The sequence below is a fragment of the Phaseolus vulgaris genome, chromosome 3 (genome assembly GCF_051622355.1).
Source record: "Phaseolus vulgaris cultivar YP4 chromosome 3, ASM5162235v1, whole genome shotgun sequence".
NCBI lineage: Eukaryota > Viridiplantae > Streptophyta > Magnoliopsida > Fabales > Fabaceae > Phaseolus > Phaseolus vulgaris.
Window position 1 is genome coordinate 13,763,085 of NC_143500.1, and position 22,662 is coordinate 13,785,746.

A 22,662-nucleotide genomic window follows, 5' to 3' on the forward strand; every position below is an offset into this window, starting at 1 on the left:
TTGAGTCCTTCCACAAGCAACACATCATGGATCAAGAAGGTGTTCTTGTCTCCAATGGTTCCTCTTCCAAAAAAATTCCCTTTATTGTTGTCACCATAAGTGACATGACTTTCTTGAGGAGAAGATTGACAAACTTGAGATTATCCCTTATCATGTGCTTAGAACAACCACTGTCCAGATACCACGTGTGTTGATTTTCCATCAAAGAACCCTACAAGAATCAAGATCAAGGAGCAAGATTTGGTCCCCTTTTAAATTGGGTCCATGGGTATTAATTGGAATATTTTGATCATTAGGAATATTAGAATTCTTAGGAACCCACTTCAAAACACCCCTGGGAACAGAAAATTTCCTAACTTTGCAGAATCTGATAGAGTGACCCTTTTTCATACAACAAAAGCATGAAACAATCAGTTGTTTATACAATTCAATCAGCTGTTTTTCAAAGAAGCTTGAAAAAGGCTTTGAAACTGCTATTTTCTTGTTGTGTGGATTAAAACCCAATCCAGCTTTGCCAAAAACACATTTTTGTGATGTAAGAACAATTTCAAGGTTAGATTGGCCCTTTGAAAACCTATCCACTATTTTCACTAGATAGTGAACCTTCTTTTGAATAGATTCACAATTTTCACAAAATCTATAGTCACATTTGCAAAAAGAGTTTTTGTAAATCATTTCAAGATTTTCAAAATCATTTTTAGAATTGTTCAGCTTTTCTTCCAATGCTTTAACTCTATTTTCCAGCCTATTATTCATGTCTTTCAATCGGTTGTTTAAAAGGGCCAGCCTATTAGCTTCTTCATGAGTTTCTTTAAAAGCATCAAGAAGCTGGCTATAATTTTCAAAATTAATTGAGGTGCTTGAACTTACACTTCTTGTGTCAAAATCTCCCTTTGCCATCAAGCCCTAATTTTCCTCTTCATCTCCATTTGATCAAGAGGAAGATATGTTATTGTCTTACCAATCAATTTCATTTGAGCTTTCATGAGTAATTTCAAGAATGTCCCACATATTCATTGTAGAAACACATTTTAAGACCTTGAAAAACTCATCAGAATTTAGAGCAGATGTAATGATATTTTTGGCAATACAATCAAATTGAGCTCTTTTACTTTCAGACTTAATCCATTGGGACCAAGGTGTTTCAATGAAAACATTATCGTTTTCAACCTTTGCAATAAAAGGATTGTTTTCAATGTTATCCCAGATTCCTCTATTAATTGATTCCACAAAGATCTTCATCCTTACCTTCCAAAACTGATAATTCACACCACAAAACAGAGGTGACATGTTAATTGAAGCTCCCTCCCCAAAGGGTAGTTTTTCAGCCATGAAAAAGATTTTAGGATCGAAAACTTGAATGACTTTCAATAAATTAGCTCTTGATGCCAATTGTTAGAATTGTAGGCCTTTAACAAGAGGGAGGTTAATTGTTTTTAAAGTTTTAAAGGTACAGTGAAAAGCAATGAGGAATACATTAGAAATCAAATCAACTAAGATAAAAATTGTTTTTAGAGTGATTGCAAAATTTCAACTAGTTGTTTTGCGAAATAATCTGTTGTTTATATCAATTGTATTTAAAACAAGGCAAAAACATTTTTAAATGAGAGAAAGGATAGAGAGATTCACACGGGGTATTTATACTGGTTCACTCTTAACCAATAGCTACATCCAGTCCTCAGCTAACCACTAAGAATTCACTAGGCAATCAAAAACCTTGATTACACAACACACACCACCTTTGGCAAAACACCACAGATTTCAGAACACCTTCTAAATCTGCACTACACTGGTCTTTACAAAAATACAGTAATCAAATGAAAGGGAATACACCTGGGAATGATCAAAGATAAAAACAAACTTGATACAACACAATCCTATTCCACTTTTAGAAAGAAAAAAAAAATCCAAATCTTGAAGCAATCTTGGAAAAACTGATTAGAAAGTGTTATCTTGAATCAATAACAACCAGAAGCGTATAACCACTTATTTATACTCCAAACAATTGTTAAAAGCAGTTAATGCAAGGTCCAAAATCAGTTAAAATCATTTAAAACAAATTAAATCAACTTAACATAATTTTGTTAAGTTTTTCATAAAATCAACTTATTGAAAACACGAAACAATCGGTTGAATTGGTTTGGCAGCAAAGTCAACCAAAGTCAAGCTTTTTCAAAATACACTAAGTGTAAAACAACCGGTTGAATCAAAATTTCAACAAGTTTATTTTTCACTTTCTTTAGAAAACATATTTTTTTTTCAAAAGAACTTGAATCAAATAACCTTGGATCATTACTTTGAGTGGATTAACAAATTCAAACTACACAAGACAAATACACACACAACCAGCAGCAGGGTCTTCAAGCAATCCACTTGAATTTGCAGACATCAAAGCATCATGTTTAACAAATTCTAGAGGGAGAATAACTTCTAAAACAAGTTTGAAAAATAGATTATTTAAGTAAACCTATTAGAAGCTTGAAGTTATGTCTGATACATTCTATCAAATGAAATTTGGACTTAAAAATGAGTCATTAACATATGTTTGTTATATAAAACTATTGTCTGAATGACCATGACTAGACGATATTTCCACAAAAAAGTTAATGTATATATAATGTGTGTGTGATAAACAAAATGTCATGGTTTGACTTCTACACCCTTCTAGAGGCACCTTTAAATGCAATTCTATAATCTGCACCTAAGTCTACTTTTGTGCCTAGTACATTCATAACAGATCATCACATAAGAAATAAGTACGAGAGTAAGCTCCCAAGAGTAAATATGAATAATCTAGAATTCTATATTATTACAGCTAACTACAAATTCATTCTCTTATAATCATACACATATACACATGTATCATACAGTCCAAGCATGAATCCACATATAAAGGATATTCTCCAAGGAATATCTACTAGTGCCTTTCGGTAGACCCATATTAAATAAGTCCTATTAGAAACTAACACTTTTTCCATATAAGCATCTCACACTTCGACTCCATAGATACAGGATAAGTTTAAGACATCCAAAATCTAAGAATCATAATGTGAAATAAAATCTCCTTCAGCTTCTCACCATCTGTTGTCTTAATGTATATGACTTAAACTATCAGTGAAACCAAATATCTCTTTCATAGGTTCTAATACATAATACACCATATCATACCATAATTTACAAATCACACTAGATTCATGACTTTAATTCACACATTACACATGAAATGTCATTCACATATCCATTTCATGCACACACTTCACTTGAATTAATGCAAAGTGAAGACTTTAGACTCAACGTGTACATGAAGAACATCAGACACATACATGAGAAATGTTCTTTTTCATATTCTACATGTAACTGAAGAACATTAAACATACATTCAACATATGTCTTCAAATTTTACAGGCAATTGGAGATTAGATGCACGTGAAACACTTTTGCTTCAAATTCTACATGTAACTGGAGAACATTAAACGTACATGCAACATATGTTCTTCCTAAAACAACTAAGGAGCTTTCAATTCAACATGCAACACAAGTTAATTCTACTGAAAGCTTCAAGAAATAATCTAATTTACAACTTACTTCTTACGATCATCTAACTTCCCAGAAACTTTTCATTCTCAGAAAACTCCTACCTTAAGCAAGAAGAATGACTAGTACTTAGAAGCTCTGAGGCAAATTGTTCAACTAAGACGAATTCTAAATCGTCTTACTAGTGTAAACCATAATCAGATTAAAAAAATATGAAGTTTGAAGAGATGAATGTAGAAAGAAGTTAGAATGAAAACTTAAAAAAAATAAAAAAAAATGGAAGATGTACATGCAATAATGAAAAAAAATTAAAGTATAGAAATTGGGTCTTCCAAGTAATTTAAGTGATAAATTATCATCTATAAATGTAATTTATATGGATTAATTAATACACCAATAAATACATCTATGCGAGGAATAAGAGAGAATTTCATTAATAAGCTTTACAATAAATTAAAGGTATAAATTTAATAATTGATATATTTCTTATAATCTTGACATTATATATTATTGAAAGAATAAAAATGTTAAAGTTGTTACTTCTTAACCGTTGATTTAGTCAATTATTTTAATAAATAATAGATTTTTTTTCTTATTTTTGCCTTTTATCCCTTTTCTCATTTGCTTTGCCAAACTTACGAGGTAACCATCAAGGCACTGTTGGAAAAGGGTCAAAAAGGTAAAAAGAAGAGAAAAGAAAAGTTTATTCCTTTTCGGAACAAAACATGAGAAATAAATATGAAATTGTGGTATTTGATGAGTAAGGTGAAAGATATAGGGCAAGGAAGGAATAAAGTAGCCTTCCACTACCATCAAACATATTCCATTTTGAATTTGTTGCTCTATTTATAGATTCAACATGGTTTATAAACAATAAAAATGAAAGAAAATGTAAGAAAAAATAGAGAAAAAAATATGAAAATAAAATAAAGTTCTGTTTTAAAAAATAATAAATAAATAAATATTAAGTAATCACACAACTATAAAACTACGTTTGTAATTATTAAGAAAATAATAATTTTAAAAATGTCACATCTTTTTTATTTTTCATTATTTTCTCTTGTATCTAAGTGAAAAATAAAACATGTGGTATTTAATGATAATAAAAAAATCATTACTAATTTTTCTATTTGTGATAAAAGAAAAGATACTTGTTCTACCAATTTATATGCACCAATCATTTTTAACTCTGATACTTTTTGTTCAAACCTATTAGTGGATTCACTAATCCTTGTTTAAGATAATCTGATCATTGGAGAATCTTAACATCATTCAAACCAGACCAGTCACATGGATAACCATGATCCTCTATGTTCTCAAAGATGACATGAAAGGATGTGGTTGTGGTGTGTGGTCTTAAGTCTTAACTTTGTGCCAACAAATAGGAACTCACTACAGATCTTATCATCACATTACCCTCATTTTATGCTAAATGTTTTCTGTAAGGTTATGATTGGATTTATAGAAATGACAAAAACAAATGTTATTTGTATTCTTTTACTTGCTTTAATTTTAAAAAATTGAATGATTTATTAAAAAGTTAAATATGTTATTCCTTTCTATACTATAACAATAAATTTATTTTTGTTTTTAGTCCAAATTTTAAACCTTCTAAATATTTATAGTAAAAAAACTTTTGAAATGAGTCATTAGTATTATTTGTTTTTTTAATGTAAAAAACGAATTTTAACATGAAACTACTGTATTATAATTTATAATATTATAATATCTATGACATTAGCAATTTATTAACATGATACAGATATTTTAGAAGGTCTAAAAATTTGAAACAAAAATCAATTTAACATAAATTTATTCTAACGAAAAACATATTTTAAAACCCTATATTAAATTATTTATTTCTTCTTTCCTTGTAATCAGAAAAGGTTTAACATTTTTAGTTTTATTTTTTTTTTCGATTTTGGTTTCCAGTTAATAAACCAACTATAAACACATCTTAGTAGTTAAACATTCTCTCCGTTAAGAGTTAGTAATTACTGTTTTTTTATCGGCATTAGTTAGTAATTATTGTTAATCAGCTTAATAAGATGTATTATCATATATGATTATATGTAGTAATTTAAAAGTATTCCTGCGTAAGATATAGTATCAGGATGAGTCATATTAGTGGACTGAAAAAATCTGGTCAAGAAGAAAAATATTATATGCCACTGTCTAATCAAGACTTGATTGAAAAATAATAAATATACTTTGAAAAAATAATAATATAGTTGTGGAATAATATAACAAGTTGACATCACATTTAATGTTTGATCTTTTTCGTATTGTTCGCTAATAAAGAAATGGGTTTTATAAAGATAAGATTTTGATTTTGATTTTGATTTTGATTTTGAAGAATTTAATATAATTTTAGTCTTGGAGGCTATTGCTGTTCAGAAGAAGAATTTAGTTACAATTTATTCTAATAAAGAAAACACAATTTAAAAACAGCATGACAGAAAAATATATATTTTCTTCTTCTATTTATTATTGGCAATGCTTTCTGCACTCAATAAATTTTACCCATATTAAATCATTGAGGCAAAATATCAAAATGCCCTCTATAGTTTTAAAATATTATTATTGTAGGTAAATGTATTCTGGATTTTATATTTATAATATATTTTTACATTTGAGTTTTCGAAAGGTTTTTTCAAATTTTGAAATATTTTTTTAATATGTTTTTGAATTTTGTTTTCCAGAATATTTTTTCAGCTTTTTTTATTTTGGAATTATTTTTCTAAAATGAGATTTTGATTTTCTAAATTTATTTCAAAATTTTATTTTCCAAACACAAAAATCTATTTCAGATTTTTTTTCTAAAATATATTTTTTAATTTCAAATTTTTAGTTCCACAATAAGAGGTCATTTTTGAAATTTCAAAAATTAATTGGGTGTAGGTGTAAAATCACTGGGTGCATAAGCAATTGCCTTTATTGCTCATTAGGTATTGGGATGCCCCAAATTGTGTAGTTAAACAATGCAAGAAAATTCTGTCTCCACCGTACCAATTTGAACATGTATCCTATCATCCTTCAAAAAAATTAAAATTACCCTTTATTTCATATATAAAAATTCGGAATACAAAATATACAATTTAAAAATCAAAATCTCAGAAAAGTAAATCAGAAATACAAAAAATACATTTTGGAAAAGAAAATCCACAACACAAAATATGGAAATACATTATGGAAAAGAATTTCCATAATTCATAAATGTATTTTGGAAATCAAAATCCATAAATATATTTCAAAAAAATGGTTTTGGAAGTATTTATTTTATCCACACCCTCTATTTCAGATAAAAATAATTCAAAAAATAAAAATAAAATTTAAAAATCAAAATCTCATTCCAGAAAAGTAAATCGGAAATGCAAAAAATACATTTTAAAAAAGAAAATTCGAAACATAAAACTTGGAAATGCATTATGGAAAAGAATTTTCAATTCATCAATGTGTTTTGAAAATCCAAATCCATAAATGTATTTTGGAAAAATAGTTTTGGAAGTTTTTTTTTCCACTTTTCTTTCATTTAAGGTCATTTTTGTCACTTTATAAGGACATTTTTGTCATTTCTTTAACAAATTAGGTGCAAGTTCGAATTGATATGGTGTAGGAAGAATTTGCCACAATGCAAAAAAGGTAAATTCTCCCTACACCATATCAATTTTAACCTACACCCAACAACTTTTTTAAATTCAACAATTGCCCTCAACATTTTTATTTGAAGAAACAATTGCAGTAGTGAACTCCTTGTGCGTGGGTGGTTGTCATTTACAGTGGTGGTGGTGGTGGTGGTCTACGTCGTTTGCACATATCCATACTGACAGAGAACGTGTTCAAGCAAGTGCAATTGTCTCCAACTTCTAATCCTGATATAACCTGAGAACAAAAATATCCACTCAAATGGGTTGTTCCTTGTGCTCCTCGTATGGGGAAAACCGAATGTCAAGTAATGTCATTGTATCTAGCTGCAATCTTACAACTGCAACTGAAGTAACTTTTCCAACCTCATACATCATACAACAGGGTTCCTGCTCAGAATACTCGGACCGCACATGTCCATGGTTATAGAGGGGAAATGCTCGTAGATCCAATCTTGCAACAAAGTCGCATAACCAACTAGTTGCATAGTCTTTGTGTAGCTACAATCTCCTAGTTGCTCATACATGTGGGTTAAGGCAGTTGTCACACACATATCCCCCATTAGCCTCAAATCTACAAAAAAAGCCTAGGTGTGTCACACTGACTGAAGTAGCACTCTTGTCGACAAAGATGGTGCAACCAACAAGGTGAAGCAAAAGCTCTGGCAGCTACAATCCATTAAGCATGTGTCCTCATATGCCTCCTCAACCAGCTCAGGCGCACATGAGCACCCCGGTAGTTGTGTTGTCTCTTCAGTTGCAACTCAATAGTCAACATGCAAGGAATCTACCAACAAGTCATTCGCCCCATCTACATCTAAGGTCTCATGCGTATAAATTGGCCAATAATGGTGACAAAATTATTTATTTTGTATTATTCCTTCTTTTTGTTTTGGGCGTATAGAACCGGTCTAGGCTTTTATTAAGTTATTACGTGTTTTTCTTTTTGCACCTCCTACATATACTTTGTTTTTTAGGTTTTCACACTTCTTTTAGATTAATAAAGTTTTTCTAATTCTCTTCTTTTCTCTCAAGTGCTCTCTTTCTCCCTCACGTTGTTCCTCTTTGATTCTTTGTTTCTTCTTTTCCCTCACCATCAAAGCTTCGAGGGTTTTTCTCTGTTGCCTTTGTAAATGTCACAACTATGCACATATAACCCTGCTCCTTGCTCTCTGATATGGTATCAGAGCTCTGGTGCACGCACTTTGATTTCATCCAATATCATTTTTTTTTTGCAATTTGCTATTTTGTTCCTTTTTTATTACACTTTTCTTTTCTTTCGTTGACAAGGTTTTTGCAGTGTTAAAGTTTTAGTTCCATGGCTAACGAAAACCCTGATCGAAGTGAAAATCCTAACCCTAATCAAAACAAAAATCTCGTTCAAAGATCTTGCTCACAGTTTCTTGTATCTACATCCCAATTAAAATCTCGCGACTCCCATTGTATCTTCTATTCTTGATTCGTCGAACTACCACTCTTGAAGTCGGTCGGTTATCACTGCGTTAAGCGCAAAGAATATGGTAAAGTTTGTCAATGGTACCACACTTCAACCTTCTGAGATGAACTCTTGTTTCTCGTCCTAGACATGCTACATTAACATGGTGGTGTCATGGCTTGTGCATTCGATCTCTGTTCCAATACGATAAAGTATCATATGGATGGATAAGATGCTAGATATCTGGAATAATCTTAAGGCACCTTTTTCACCAAGGGGTCTATCTCACATCTTGGACCTTTAAATGGAGGCTTCTTCCTTTAACCAAGGTGACCTTTCTATTATTGATTACTTCATTAAACTTAGGGTTATTTGGAATGAATGAGAAAATTTTAGGCCTAATCCTATATGCTCTTGCCAACATAAATGTTCTTGCAATGTTTCATCCATTATAACTCAAAGAATAAAGGAGGATCAAGAATTACAGTTTTTATGAGGTATCAATGATCAATACAATAACATAAAACTCAAGTTCTTCTCATGGACCCTATTCCCACCAACTAAAAACAATTCTTTTGTTGTTCAGCAAGAACGTCAGTTTAACAATAATGTCTTAGTTGCTAATATCAAGAATGTTAATCTTGTTACTCATACTACAACAATTACCTATTCTTTTGTGGAAAATTTGGTCACAATGAGGCTATTTGCTTTAAGATAAACGGTTTTCCTAACCAAGATATCAAAGGTTCTAAATTTGGTAACACTAACAGAAAGATTTGTACATATTACAATAGATCTGGTCATGTTGTTGATATCTATTACAAGAAACATGGATATGCACGGGGATATAGACCACAATATGGTATGTTTTCTCAAACCAACAATAATGTTACCTAAGAGGAAAATTCTGGTGGTCAAGATCAGAATAAACAAAATAATATTGGAGATCTTCGTATCACTCAACATCAATATCAAATTCTTTCAGATCTTTTGAAGAATGTCAATAACTCAAATAATCAAGTCCAACAAGTTAGTTCTATTTTTGTTGATCATTGATAAGTGTCAAATTTCAGTAATATTTCATATTAAAATACCAACACTTATGGATAATAATTGATAAAATCACCGTAAGATAACCCATAATATATGAATTTATACATTTTTACATGTTTTGTGATTTTAATTTGAATAAGAACTATTTATTCCCAAATTTGTGTTAATTTCGGGATTATAGGGAAGAATGAAGATGATTGGGCGAAAGGAGAATATACAAAGCTAAAAAGGAAAAGTTGGAGCGCACCAGTACTCACCAAAGCTTGCCCAAACTCGCCTAAGCCAGATGCCCCCAGAGGATCTCTCCCAAGCGAGCTCAATCTTGCCTAGGCGAGATTACTCCAGTAACGTTGGGCCTTTTTTCGTGCAACTCGCCCAAGCGAGCCCAATAACACCCAAGCGAGAAGTCACATAGCACAAACCCAATTAGGTTAAATAGGAGGCCTGAGGCACAACCCTATACAAGAAAAGATTAAGAGGAAAACACCATTGAGTGAATTCAAATCCAGTTGGGAGAATAGAAGGTGTTAGAAACCCTAGAGGAGGCAACCGCCAAGGAGAAACACCCTGGATCTTCTTTTCTTGCTCTCCCTGTTTGTAACATTTAACATGTGTGGCTAATTCTACCCTTTGGGATGGAGAGTAATATGTTCAAACTCTTATGTATTGAGGTGATATTTAAACATAATATTTTGTTTTGATTGATGATTGATATTGTCATTTTGTTTGTAATGCTTGGTTTACCATGATGTCGATCCTTAGAATTGACTGAAAAGTACTTCTAAGTTTCTGACCCAACTCATAATGCTTAACATTTTTTAATGCAATGACTAAATTTGAAATGTTAATTGTTATCAAACATCTTATCTCAGTGATAAGAAGGTTTTATAAATATACAAAAAATCGATATTTAGGAGACATCTTTAATAATTTTATATGTGAAGAATCGATAAAAATGATTTTTATACGGGTATCAATATCAATCAAAGGATACAAAATTGTCATAATAATTAAAATACAAAAGAGTGAGAAGGATGAACCTCAATCCTTATTTTCCAAATTGAAACAACAAACTTTTGACTTGTTTTCTTATTAATCATTGTAATCATAACAAATTCCAGCAAACTTTATTATTTTGTTTTCTATTTAGTGAATCTTTTACTTTATTATTCAGATTATTCAATTGTTCCTTATGGTTTCGATATTCGTCATTAGGGACAAATTATTACTTCTGACAACATCCGGGAAAGAATTGAAACAATTTAATTTTTTTAGTACAAATTCTTAAATATTGTGAATATTCTAACTGTTTTTTTGTTTGTTTATTTTGTGTAGTTTTTTTTGTTGTTTATATTATTTAATTGCAAATTAGTTTAGATTTGTTTTTTATTTATTTTCATATTATTTTAAATTTGTTTTCTTTTATTTGGTTTTAATTTTAAATATAAAAAATAATAATTTGTTTACTATAATGAATATTTTTTTCAAGTTTTTTTTTAATGTGAATATTTTTAAAGTTTTTATTTTTTTTAAATGTGAATAATGTTTTTTTAGTTTTTGTTTTTTAAAATCTGAATATTTTTTTGTAAATATTTTTTTTTTTCTAGTTTTGAATATGTTTAAAGTTTTATTTTGTTTAGAAGTGAATGTGTTTTTTTTTATGTTAATATTTTTTTTAAAATATTTTGTTTTTATTTTTTTTACTGTATTTATTTATTTTTATTTTGTTTTTATTTTGTTTTGTTATATTTATTTTATTTTAGTTTTTAGTTTCTATTTTTTATTTTTACGTAAGTTTACATAGTTATCTTTAAATTATTTTAGTTAGTTCTTTACAATTATAATTTTCTATTTTATTTTGTTTTAGTTTTATTTTATTTTTATTTTACTCTTAATATTTTTTTATTTTATTTTAAGTATGTTTTTACATTGTAATTTTAAAGCCTTTATTTTTAAGTACGTTTTTATAATATCTAGAGTTATGTATCACGTATTCTATTTAATCTAATTGAGTTTGGACTAAGTAACATCTTTATTCATAATTTAGTATTCATATGCTTCATCTCTCTTTAAATTTTTGAAAAAAACAGAAAACTGAGAATAAATCGTTCTTATTCATCTTATAATAAAAAATATGTAAAAAACTTAAAATTCCTAAATTAGAGGCTAAATTATAATTATTTTATCAATTAAAGTCCATAAGTTCCTATTTTTTTTATATATGAAATATTACTGAATTATGACACTTATCGGACTCTCTAACACCATCTTCTTAGATCATTTGTTGTGTTTTGTAGTTGTACAAAATATTTATTAGAATGTTTAGATGATTAACAACACTAATACAAAATATATAAAACACTTAGAACTTTTTTGTTATCATTAAAACATTTACACAATGTTTATAGATCATCAAACCATCTAGAAGAATGTAAACCATCTACAACTTAGATCATATGAGTTTCAACAATTTCTAATTAAATAACAAATATTTTTATAATAGTATGGATGTTATAGCATAACCATCCAACTGCTTTGTTTGGGCATAATTATTTTCTCCTAGTTGTTGATACATGCATGTCAATGTGGAAACTCCATAGAAATATCTTCCACATATACGCCAATTGTTGAAAATATTTATGATGCACTCACTACAACAAAAATTATTTTTAACGGGGGTTGTATTTGGCGTTACTGGCGGTTTTAACCCCCACTAAGTGCGTTACCCGCGGTTTGCTTTTCCCCTAAAACATCCAACGTCGCTACTGCCAGGGGTTTTCCAAACCCCCGCTACTGTCAGGGGTTTTCCAAACCCCCGCTACTGTCAGGGGTTTTCCAAACCCTCACTACTGTCAAGGGTTTTTCAAACCCCCGCTACTACAAGGGCTTTTTCAAACTCCACTACTACTAGGGGTTTCCCAACCCCCGTTAATCCATTTTTTATGTTTTTATAAATGAATTGTTTTTTTGTTCATTTAGTTATTTTTTAATACAATTAAATTCCAAACAACTGAAAAATTAAAAAAAAAACAAATATTTTGAAATTTTATAATTGAATACAACATTTAATAAAGGAAAAAAAACAACTTAAAGGTAATCTAACATAAACATAAAAGTATTATTTTATTCTCAATCATGAAAATAGACATAAACAAGATTCTTAATTTATGAATGGAATATTATATAATTAAACTTTTTACTTGTTATGGGAAAATTAAATTTATCTTATTGAGAAATTTGGTCAATTATTAGGTCCCTATTCAATGTTTCCAATGCCCAATACAAGTCAAATTAGAAACAATTTTCTGATTTAGTATGCAATCTTTAAACATTGCAATAATGATTAAAATGTTTCATGTTGTTACCAGTGTAATAGTAAACGCGTAACATTTTTCATTTTAGTATAATTAAAAAATTTAATCAAATATTTATTTGTCTTAATCGGTTAAATGTGTATAGTAGTTCCTACTAACTAAAATAATTGATTGTACATTTATTATATTTAAATTTCAGTATCTGTGACATAATCGATTTAACATATACTAATAAAAACCATACATCTTATATATTAGTTACCAATTTAAAAGTTAGTGATATGATAATAAAAATCAGATATAATTAGAACCAAGGTAAGAAAGTATACTTTTCAGAATTGAATATAATTAGAATCAATACAATACATTCTAAAAGAATGAATAATTATACATGAAAAATTGAGATATCATAACAAATGAATCCATATAATCTGAACAAATGCTAGGTGAAAAAAAATGTTGATCAAAATGGAGAAAAATGAAGGTCCCAACTTGAACCTGAAGGTGAAGGTGATTATTAGTCTGGGAAATGCACCACCTACAATAAAGAGCTAGTTGCAATTCAGATGATGATTGCATCAGAAGAAACTAGAATGAATCAATCGAGATACCATATACAAGTAAATGAAAGATTGAAGGGAGAATTATTGCCCGAAAGTGTATTTCTAATTTAAGGAGATTACCAAAAGAATAGTAAAATAGTTTATATGTTGACTTAATTAACCATTCTTCTAGTTAATTCATCTTAAATAGATAATTAATTTACTAAAATATCTTAACATGCAGCTCCCAAAAATAAGTATTAGAAGCTAAACAAAAAAGAAAGACGACTACTAAACACATTAATTTGACATTGTCCTCCCTTAGGCACTATTATTACACAAATACACCGAGAGAATAGAAGAATAAAGGCAGAGTGGGTGGGTGGTTGTCATGGTAGTACAATACCTTAAAAGTTGTTATAATTCTTATTGCTCTCAAGTGCTTTTGCTGTTGCCTTTTCAAATTCTTCCAAAACAAAGATTTTCACTGATTCAACATCCCTTGACCTAAAATAACCTAACAATGAAAAAATACCACAATTAGCATATTAAATAAAATATTTCTTCCTTTAGGGTTGATTAAATAAAATGAAAATAAATCACATAAAAAGTATGTGGCATACTAATGCAATCGGACATCATTTTATTTATGCAATCTCTCAAATGATAATTCATAATTCTGCACTCATCTCAAATGATAACCTCAAATTTACAGTTATATTTCCAGCTTTTGAAGAATGCAAAACATACCATAATCATAATCATATCACTAACATTACATTATTCAAATTATAAACTTACAATGTTCAAATCATCAATGTACAATATTCATATCATAAAATACATTAATAATTAAAATATCTTAATAAATGAATCTTTTAGTACACAAAATTATTACCGTTTAAATATCTATTTTATCTATCATAATTAAGGTTTTTATTTTTCAGTTTTAGTATGAGTGTATGATTTTAAAGTAGTCTGATACATTAAAGTAATTATTGTAAATTACTACATTTATAAAGTAATTACAGGACAGTGAAAACTATATAGGAAACAAAAAAAACTTTAGAAAATAATAGTTTAAATAAAATGTGGCAATAAAGCATCCAAGGACACAAGATCCAGAAAACAAACCTTCAAACAATTCACAACAAGGTGCCTCCTAGTTTGTGCGGTTCCATTTTAAGGATCAGATATAATAGAATGACGAACATCCTCTTTCTGCACTATATGAACAAGTAATTACTAAGTTAATAAATTGTAAAGAACTGTAACATCCAAGAACAAAGACGAGATCCATAAAAAAAAAGTTGTTTAGGTAATGGTAGGCATATGTAAATAAGTCAAAATACAGAAAAATAGCATAGAAACACATGCAAACATATAAATAGAAAATAAAAGGACCTATTGAAATGAATATCTGAAAAATTACAATTGCATTGCAATCCAACTGATATCACCAATGCTCATATCAAATCATGAGTTTATGCATGTAAATCAACATCTCTACGGTGATAAAAAGACAGATGTGTTAATAGCACTTTCCAATCATAACCCTAACTCTACAAGTTTAAAATTTAAAGAAAGCAAAAACCTCATTAAGGAATTGGTCAATCCTAACAAGCTTGGAGTGGTTACTCCATCTGCATTGCTCAAGGAGGTTTCCTCCTTCAAGGCAAGATTTTGTAACTGCTACGCCAAACAAGCAAATCTGATTTAAAAACAGAGCAGAGAAATTCTAGAGAGAATAGCGTGTGCAAAGTTGGATCATATCCTATAAGCATTAGAAGGAAATCTTAAGGCACGCTGAAGCAGGGGACGCAAACACGTTCAATGTAGGGGAGACTTTGACACTGCAGATTCAACTTTATCGAGTGTAATCGCCACAAATTGGAGACACGTAGTTGCGTGGTTAAACTGGTTGAGAAGAGAGGCATTCCATATTTGAACTTATTCTCTCCAACTTGAGCAGAGAAACGAAGCACCGAATCCCCAAATCGCACTGCAATTCTGAAATGAGAAATGGAGAAAATGAAAATCAATTTGAAAAAATAAACAGGGCAAAACGAAAACGAACACCAAATAGGAAAAAAGCAGAGTGAAGAGGAGAATCAATTCAGAGATGAACATCAGAAATGTTGAATATCCACCATGAGAAGAATTGTGTGCCTCCGAAAACTGATTTTCTAGGGCATGAGCAGAGCGTAGTGTGTAAAAGACGCGAGAGGGGGAGCCAACAACGGAGACATCTTCAGAAAGAGGTTCTAAAAGTGTGGTTTGCGAGGAGGATGAGCGATTGAGAAGACATTGGAGAAGAGTAAGAGCAAGGGAGTGTAAGACGAAGAGATTAGCCAATATAATACTATATTTAAAATAATAAAAATACTTTAGTGAGCTTTACTAGAATAACAATATTCACACTTACTTACTGGGGGTTTCAAAAACCTCTAGTACTTTTGGTCTTAACAGAGGTTATAATAACCTCTAGTAATAAACCCCTTCTAAAATTAAATTTTTTTGTAGTGACTAATTGATGGTGCACTTTTATCACTAAAAAGTGTGCATCCCACAAGATACAAAAATTAAGACCTTACAACATAGTCCCATCTGCTGTGAAAACAAGACTCTTCTTACATCTCATAAAGTCAACTTAGTCTCACATGTGCACCACAACATTGCCTCATCTCCACTGAGGTGTAAGCCATGTCCACACCTTATAACTCAACCAAGACTATTGTAGTTGTTGTTGTGTCCAACGATACGTAATTACAAAATTGTCTCACAATAAGGATATGAAACAATTTATAGACATCATCGAGGGTGATGACCATCTCACCAAAATGAAGGTGAAAATTGTTTGTCTATTGGTGTCACATATCGACAAAAGTAGATATCAACCCCTTATCATCCATCTCATAACTGATATTACAGAGCGACAACAACCCAAAATTAAGCACTACAACCTTTATTTAATGTTGTGGGATCCCTACTTTATTTAATGTCCAACCATGTGAGACAAACTTTAACTCCCCACGATTTTAACAAAAAACGTGTAGGTGTTTTGTTAGTACAAAGAAATCCACATAAACAACATGACAATTAATTAAATTTTGTTTCTTACCTCACCATATCACAGTCTCATGGCAACATGATCAATGTAATTAACCAAAAGACATGTATCGACCGGTCCTCTAGGATATCCTTCCCCATGACCAGGTCCTCGTGCATGTACATCCGTTACATTTGCACCACTAACATTAACAACTAACACACAATCACTTTTATGAAACAATGCCACAAGTCTTTGTCTAACATCGGTTTGAGAGACACAATCTTTTGTCCTATCCATATATGATAGCATTCCACTTCTTAAAATTGATTTTTCTTCTTTGGTTGGAGGTGGAAAGTGGAACGGAAGCAATGTACTAGAAGTTTTTTTGGTGACTTTGAGTGGATTAGAAGAGAGTTTAGAGGAGAGGTGAGACCAACTCAAGTAGGAAGGAGTATAAGTTTAGATCTACTAAGGAGACTAACCTAAAGAGGACTCATGAACAAACAATGACCAAAATTAGACAACATTGCAATAATCATTCATAAGGAATTTTTACAATAGGCGAACACTCTTATTTATAACCTAGGAAAGAAAAGAGTGAGAAATTAAAAACTTGAATTCCCTTTGAAAAAAGGTGCCTAAAGAAGTTATACTTCTTAAATGACCACTCATGCTTTCACATGAGTGAAAAAGGGAGGCATGCATCCTTAAACCCTAATGATGGGCTTCTTCATTACTATGACCGACTTGGGTTTCTCTAGAACTTTTTGGAAGCTAAATTTAAATCCCAACTAGGTTATAAAATCATAATCTAACCCTAATCTACTATAAGTCCAAATACAAGCCTAAAAATCCTACTCTACTTGACCCAATTTCAATGTTAAATTATTCTATACTACTTGGCACAATACAAGGCCCACAAAAACCTATTCTAATATATACAAATATACAAACTAAAGTTTGACCCATGACGATAAGAGCTTGACCTAATAAGGTCAACTGAGTCCAAATCTTCCTGTATTCTCTTGACCATGACTTTATTTGTTGGTTCTTCAGTAAAAGGTATTCCATCAATATATGTGTAGATTACAATATATCATATCAATTCAAATAAATTCCAAAACAGATCAAATATACAAAATAGGCCACAATTTTTTTTTTCACAATTGACTTATATTTTGGATTGTGCAACTTGAGTTTCACATCCAGAAAAGCACTTATAGATTGTATAATGTGAAAGTCATTCTCGGATTGCATAATTTAAAAATGATTTAGATAGCATAATCCAAATATCAAAGAATCCACCTAAATGAAATAATAAAATCATACCATTCATAACAGTAATAAAATATGTGACGATAATAATAATAACGGTGATACTAATGGGTGACAGTGATGGTGACGGTAAGAATAACAACAATAATAACATTGGGTGAAAGGAACTAAGAGACTAGAGAGCGAGAAACAAACATTGAACATTGAGAGAAAGGGGAAAAACTAAAGATGATGCACATTGGTTTAGAAGAAAAACCGTATTTTACACACTCCAATAGAGTGTAGGAGGAACTTATGGGGGTTCAGAAAGCAATCCCATGTATCAATATCCATAGCCAACGTGATCCACTAAAGGTTCCACCCCCCGTTTTGATGAAACTAGCTAGAAAGTATTACGAAATTCAATCTTGACCTTCGATTACCACTAGACCAATGACAACTCAGCCACGTCACCGATCCGCGCAGTGCCACACCTTTAAACAAATCACACCCGTCCATAGCCCAAAAATCAACGGTCTAAAGTTTTCATTGTTCTCACATTCTTGGCGCACAAACCCCAATTTCAAAATCTCTCACTATATAACACACACATCCAATGTTCTTACCACAACCAGACAACTACTGAAATCGCAAAAAAACTCATAATTGTCCATTCAACTCCCTCATCTCAATGGCCCGTACGAAGCAAACCGCTCGCAAGTCCACTGGCGGAAAGGCTCCGCGCAAGCAGCTGGCGACAAAGGCCGCTAGAAAGTCTGCTCCGGCCACCGGCGGCGTGAAGAAGCCGCACAGATTCAGGCCGGGGACGGTGGCTCTCCGCGAGATTCGGAAGTACCAGAAGAGCACAGAGCTTCTGATCCGGAAGCTCCCGTTCCAGCGCTTGGTTCGTGAGATTGCGCAGGACTTCAAGACTGACCTCCGCTTCCAGAGCTCCGCTGTCTCCGCCCTCCAGGAGGCCGCCGAGGCCTACCTCGTTGGTCTCTTTGAGGACACTAACCTCTGCGCCATTCACGCCAAGCGCGTGACCATCATGCCCAAAGACATCCAACTCGCCAGACGCATCAGGGGCGAGCGTGCTTAATCTCCACCCTATCATCTCTGTATAGATAATTTCAAGTTGTTGCTCTTTATTAAACGCTTTATCAATCAAGTTATCGCTTTTGGGCTTCAAGAGTGTCACTTCAAAAGTTGTGTAATTTAATTTAATTTAATTTTGTAATTGAGTTTATAATCTTTTATTTCTTGAGTTAAGTTAAACATAGTGTGTCATCTCTCTACGTGAAAGTAATCTCGATTTTCTAATCTAAGCATAAGGGCTGATACATTGTACTGTTTTGATATTGTTGTCATTTAAGTGCCCTGAGATTCTCAGGTTATCAGAATGTTTACTGTAGGTTTATAGTTTTAACTTTTGAATCTATTAAAGTCTTTGTCATATGAGTCCACAGTTTGTTGGTAAATTGTTGGATTTCCTTACAAAATATCTTTAATAATTTACCTATACTATTAGGGTTTATCACTAGAATCGGCTTCTTGCGTTTCCGTCGCAGCCCCACAGAACACTTTTCTTTTATACGGTGAATTGTGATTTTGGGGCTGGTAATGGTGCAGGGTTTGTGATGGGATGTTTTCCTGTTAAGTCAATGTCATAAATTGGGGTTCCGTCAGGGTGTAGCAAGCCCCAGTGTCGCTCTGTTCCTGAACCAGGCTTTTGGTTTTCATCGAACAGTGAAAAGATGAAGGTGGGTATTGCCACTCCGGGTCTAGCTGGGGTTCCAATGGGTGGCTTTGTTGACATTTTGAGGATGAGGTTGCGGTTGTATGTGGCAGCATTGAATGTGTTTGCTCCAAGTTCTTCTTCATCACCGGAGTTAGGCCAACCTGTTTCGGATACAACGAGGTTGATGTTGGGGTACCCCAGTTTAGACATGGCAAAGATGAGTGAGTCAAGCATTTGGTCCAACAAATTGGTGTAGAGCAAGCCAGTGGCAGGGTCTCTTATGCTGGAATTTCCCCTCAATAGAGCAAAGTCAATGCTGATATTATGCGGGTTCTGCGACCACGGGAAATAGGGGTATATATCAATGAAGAAGAAAGACTTGGTTCTGTTTAGAAACTTCAGCATTGGTGCCATCACACTGTCTCTCACGTCAGGTCTGAATGTGCCGCTTGAAGGTGGGAACGTTGATTGCAACACGTCCATGGCTAATGGGGTGCCAATTTTGATGTCTCTGATGTTCTGACCCTTCAGGGATCTTTCTATGTTTCGCATTGCTGGAACAAGATCATTCCACATTTGGTGCCCTTGTTCTGAATTGTAGCTCAACACTTCGTTCCCCACGAGTAGGTAGCGGATTAATGTTTTAGGGTAATAGGGGAGGACGTTGTTCCTCACCCATTCATCAGCCATGCTCTGGTTTGTAGCAATGCCTGCAATTTCATTGTTTGGGATCATGATGGAAACTTTGAGCTTGGTGGTTGATAAAAGCCTCAAAATCTCAGGATTGGCATCGTAGAGCTTCACAAGGCCAGCTTTCATTGATGTTAGCAACTCAATGGACCGTTGTGGAGAGGGTAAATTGTTCCCAAGTTGGCCATAGTTCACACCAATATTGCTTGATACTTTTGTTCCTGTAGACTCATAAAATTGGTGTCATTTTGTGAAATAAGATTTTGTTGCTGAAAATGAATGTAATTTCACTTACTCGTTATCCAAAGTAAATAGAGCAGAAATACAACCAGATGACTCATTTCACAGCTTTATTGTTATTGGACTAGTTAATTGCCTCCTACAATGGTTAATGAACAGAATGAGGTAAAGAGCACATCAGCAGTTTCAATTTATACAATTGAAACGGAGACTGACAGCAAGAAATAAAATACAAGTGCAAAAGGATCTTTGTGATTGAACATATTTTAGTGTTCACAGGAAGCAGCGAAATATGAAAGGGTGTTCAAAAACACATGAAATATTAATCTAGTGATAAGAGGCAAGGGTGCTTTCTATCTTTTTCGACCTATTTTATCACAGGAAACGAAGTTACATTAGTCACAAACTTTAGAAGGGGCAAGATGCAAGTAATGTATGAAAATCAGGGTAAGGAAATGGTGTTACGTACCTCTCGTGAAATGGGAGAAACCGTACAAAATTTCGAGAGAAGGCTACCTCATGCTAGTCTGTTTTCAATCAGGGTAAGGAAATTTTGGATTATAAAATCCGGAAAATATTTTCAATCAAGAAATATTTTTCGAATTTTATAATTCAAGAATTTTCCAGATGATTATTCTAAAATGAAAAATATTAATGGAATAAAAAATATTTTTGATATTTTAAGAAAAATTAGGTATCACAAGAAGTTATGGAGATGCAAGAAGAAATAGTCCTAATGCCATGGCTATCGTTCCAATGAAACTTTACTTTCAATAGAACTTCTCTTCATGATTAAGTTCCTTTGATACCTAATACTATTATAGGGTTAAATTGTTTGACTTAAAAAAATAGTTTTCAAGATGATCGTATGTGTCATGGAGAAATTATGAGGGTGTAATAGGCAGCATCGTCTATATTGGTTCGTATGATTTGTTATGCATAAAAATTATGAGCTGCTATTAAAAAATCAAAATCAAATTTATGGGTACAAATATGAAATTTGGTGATTTTTAAAAAAAAGTAGGGTGTTTCTTCCTCCACCTGTCAATTTTTCAGCTGCACCCATCAATTTAAATATCTCATCTAATTCGCCATTATTTCAGAAAATTCTTTTCATTCTGAAAAATTTATTCTCAAAAACACATTTCAAAATATATAAAATACATTTTTTGAAAAATATTTTCTAAAAATATATTAGAAAACATGTTATGGAAACATTTCAAAAATAATAATTTAGAAGTTATTTTTAACAAGGATAAAACAATCTTTTAAAAAATTATGAAGTACAAGATGAATTTGTTTGGGTGCAGAAGAAAACACCAAAAAAATATGGTATAAATGGTTGATTTAAGTATAATCAATACTTTTACGGTATTCTTTTCTACCCACAACACTGTCGTTATTAATTTTTTAGCCTACAATCTTGGTGGTAATGGGTTTTTAAATGTTTATTTTGACATAAAAGAAGTCTTGTAGATTTTTTAAAAATCATGTAATAATGATATGATTTATAAGATTTTCTTAAATAATTTTGTACCACTTAAAAAAAATAAATTATGAGCAGGATTTTGCAATATACATTTTAATAAAATGGATTTATATAATATGAAATCAAAAGATTTGAACAACCTTATATAAATTTATATAAGATTTGAAAGAAATTTATAAATTTTTAGAAAACATTAAAAGTTACAAAAGTCAAAGAAAAATTATACGGTCGGGATAAACAATAAATCTAATATTTATTTTAATATTTTAATAGTTAAATGGTTTTAATTCCATCTTCTATTCTTCTATGGGTTAACCTGTTTTCATTTTCATTCTTAAGTTAAAATAATAAATTTAAAATTATAATCTTCATATAGTAATATTGAAGATAAAGATTCGTTTATTTTTTCAATTGAAAATTTATCATAATGATATTTTTCTTGAAGAAAGTTATCATATCTAGACATGAATATACTAATATCACATGCAAAAAAATTTACAAAAGTTAAATTCTAAATAATTTTTTAATTGTTATTTTTTCTCATTAAAAGCTTTACTTTATTCACTTATCATATTAAATAGATTTTTGTCTTTATATTTGAATATACTTTTAATATAGTCCTATAGTTTTTAAAATTCTTAATTTAATCTTATTTCTTTTAAAAATAGTCAAGT

The 22,662-nt window shown here is 31.3% G+C and overlaps 2 protein-coding genes and 1 long non-coding RNA gene across 3 annotated transcripts; 1 reads left to right on the top strand and 2 right to left on the bottom strand.

Annotated features, from left to right (window-relative positions):
• Window positions 1-13,471: 13,471 nt before the first annotated feature.
• Window positions 13,472-14,713, bottom strand: LOC137805815 (uncharacterized). Its single transcript, XR_011080243.2, has 3 exons — window positions 14,657-14,713; window positions 13,929-14,039; window positions 13,472-13,518 (listed from the first exon to the last, which is right to left on the bottom strand). It is a non-coding gene; the product is annotated as an uncharacterized LOC137805815 (long non-coding RNA).
• Window positions 14,714-18,447: 3,734 nt separating this feature from the next.
• On the top strand, window positions 18,448-19,106 carry LOC137806658 (histone H3.2). Its single transcript, XM_068606879.2, has one exon. The coding sequence runs from the start codon at window positions 18,520-18,522 to the stop codon at window positions 18,928-18,930; it is 411 nt and encodes a 136-aa protein (XP_068462980.1). The 5' UTR covers window positions 18,448-18,519; the 3' UTR covers window positions 18,931-19,106.
• Window positions 19,107-19,355: 249 nt separating this feature from the next.
• On the bottom strand, window positions 19,356-20,769 carry LOC137806657 (putative glucan endo-1,3-beta-glucosidase A6). Its single transcript, XM_090300060.1, is given in 3 exon segments — window positions 19,356-19,439; window positions 19,441-20,480; window positions 20,555-20,769. Coding segments are annotated over 3 exon segments (1,170 nt in total). The 5' UTR covers window positions 20,601-20,769.
• Between the last annotated feature and the right edge of the window lie 1,893 nt (window positions 20,770-22,662).

Coding starts and splice junctions, on each gene's coding strand:
- LOC137806658 (XM_068606879.2), top strand. CDS start 18,520: ATGGCCCGTACGAAGCAAACCGCTCGCAAGTCCACTGGCGGAAAGGCT.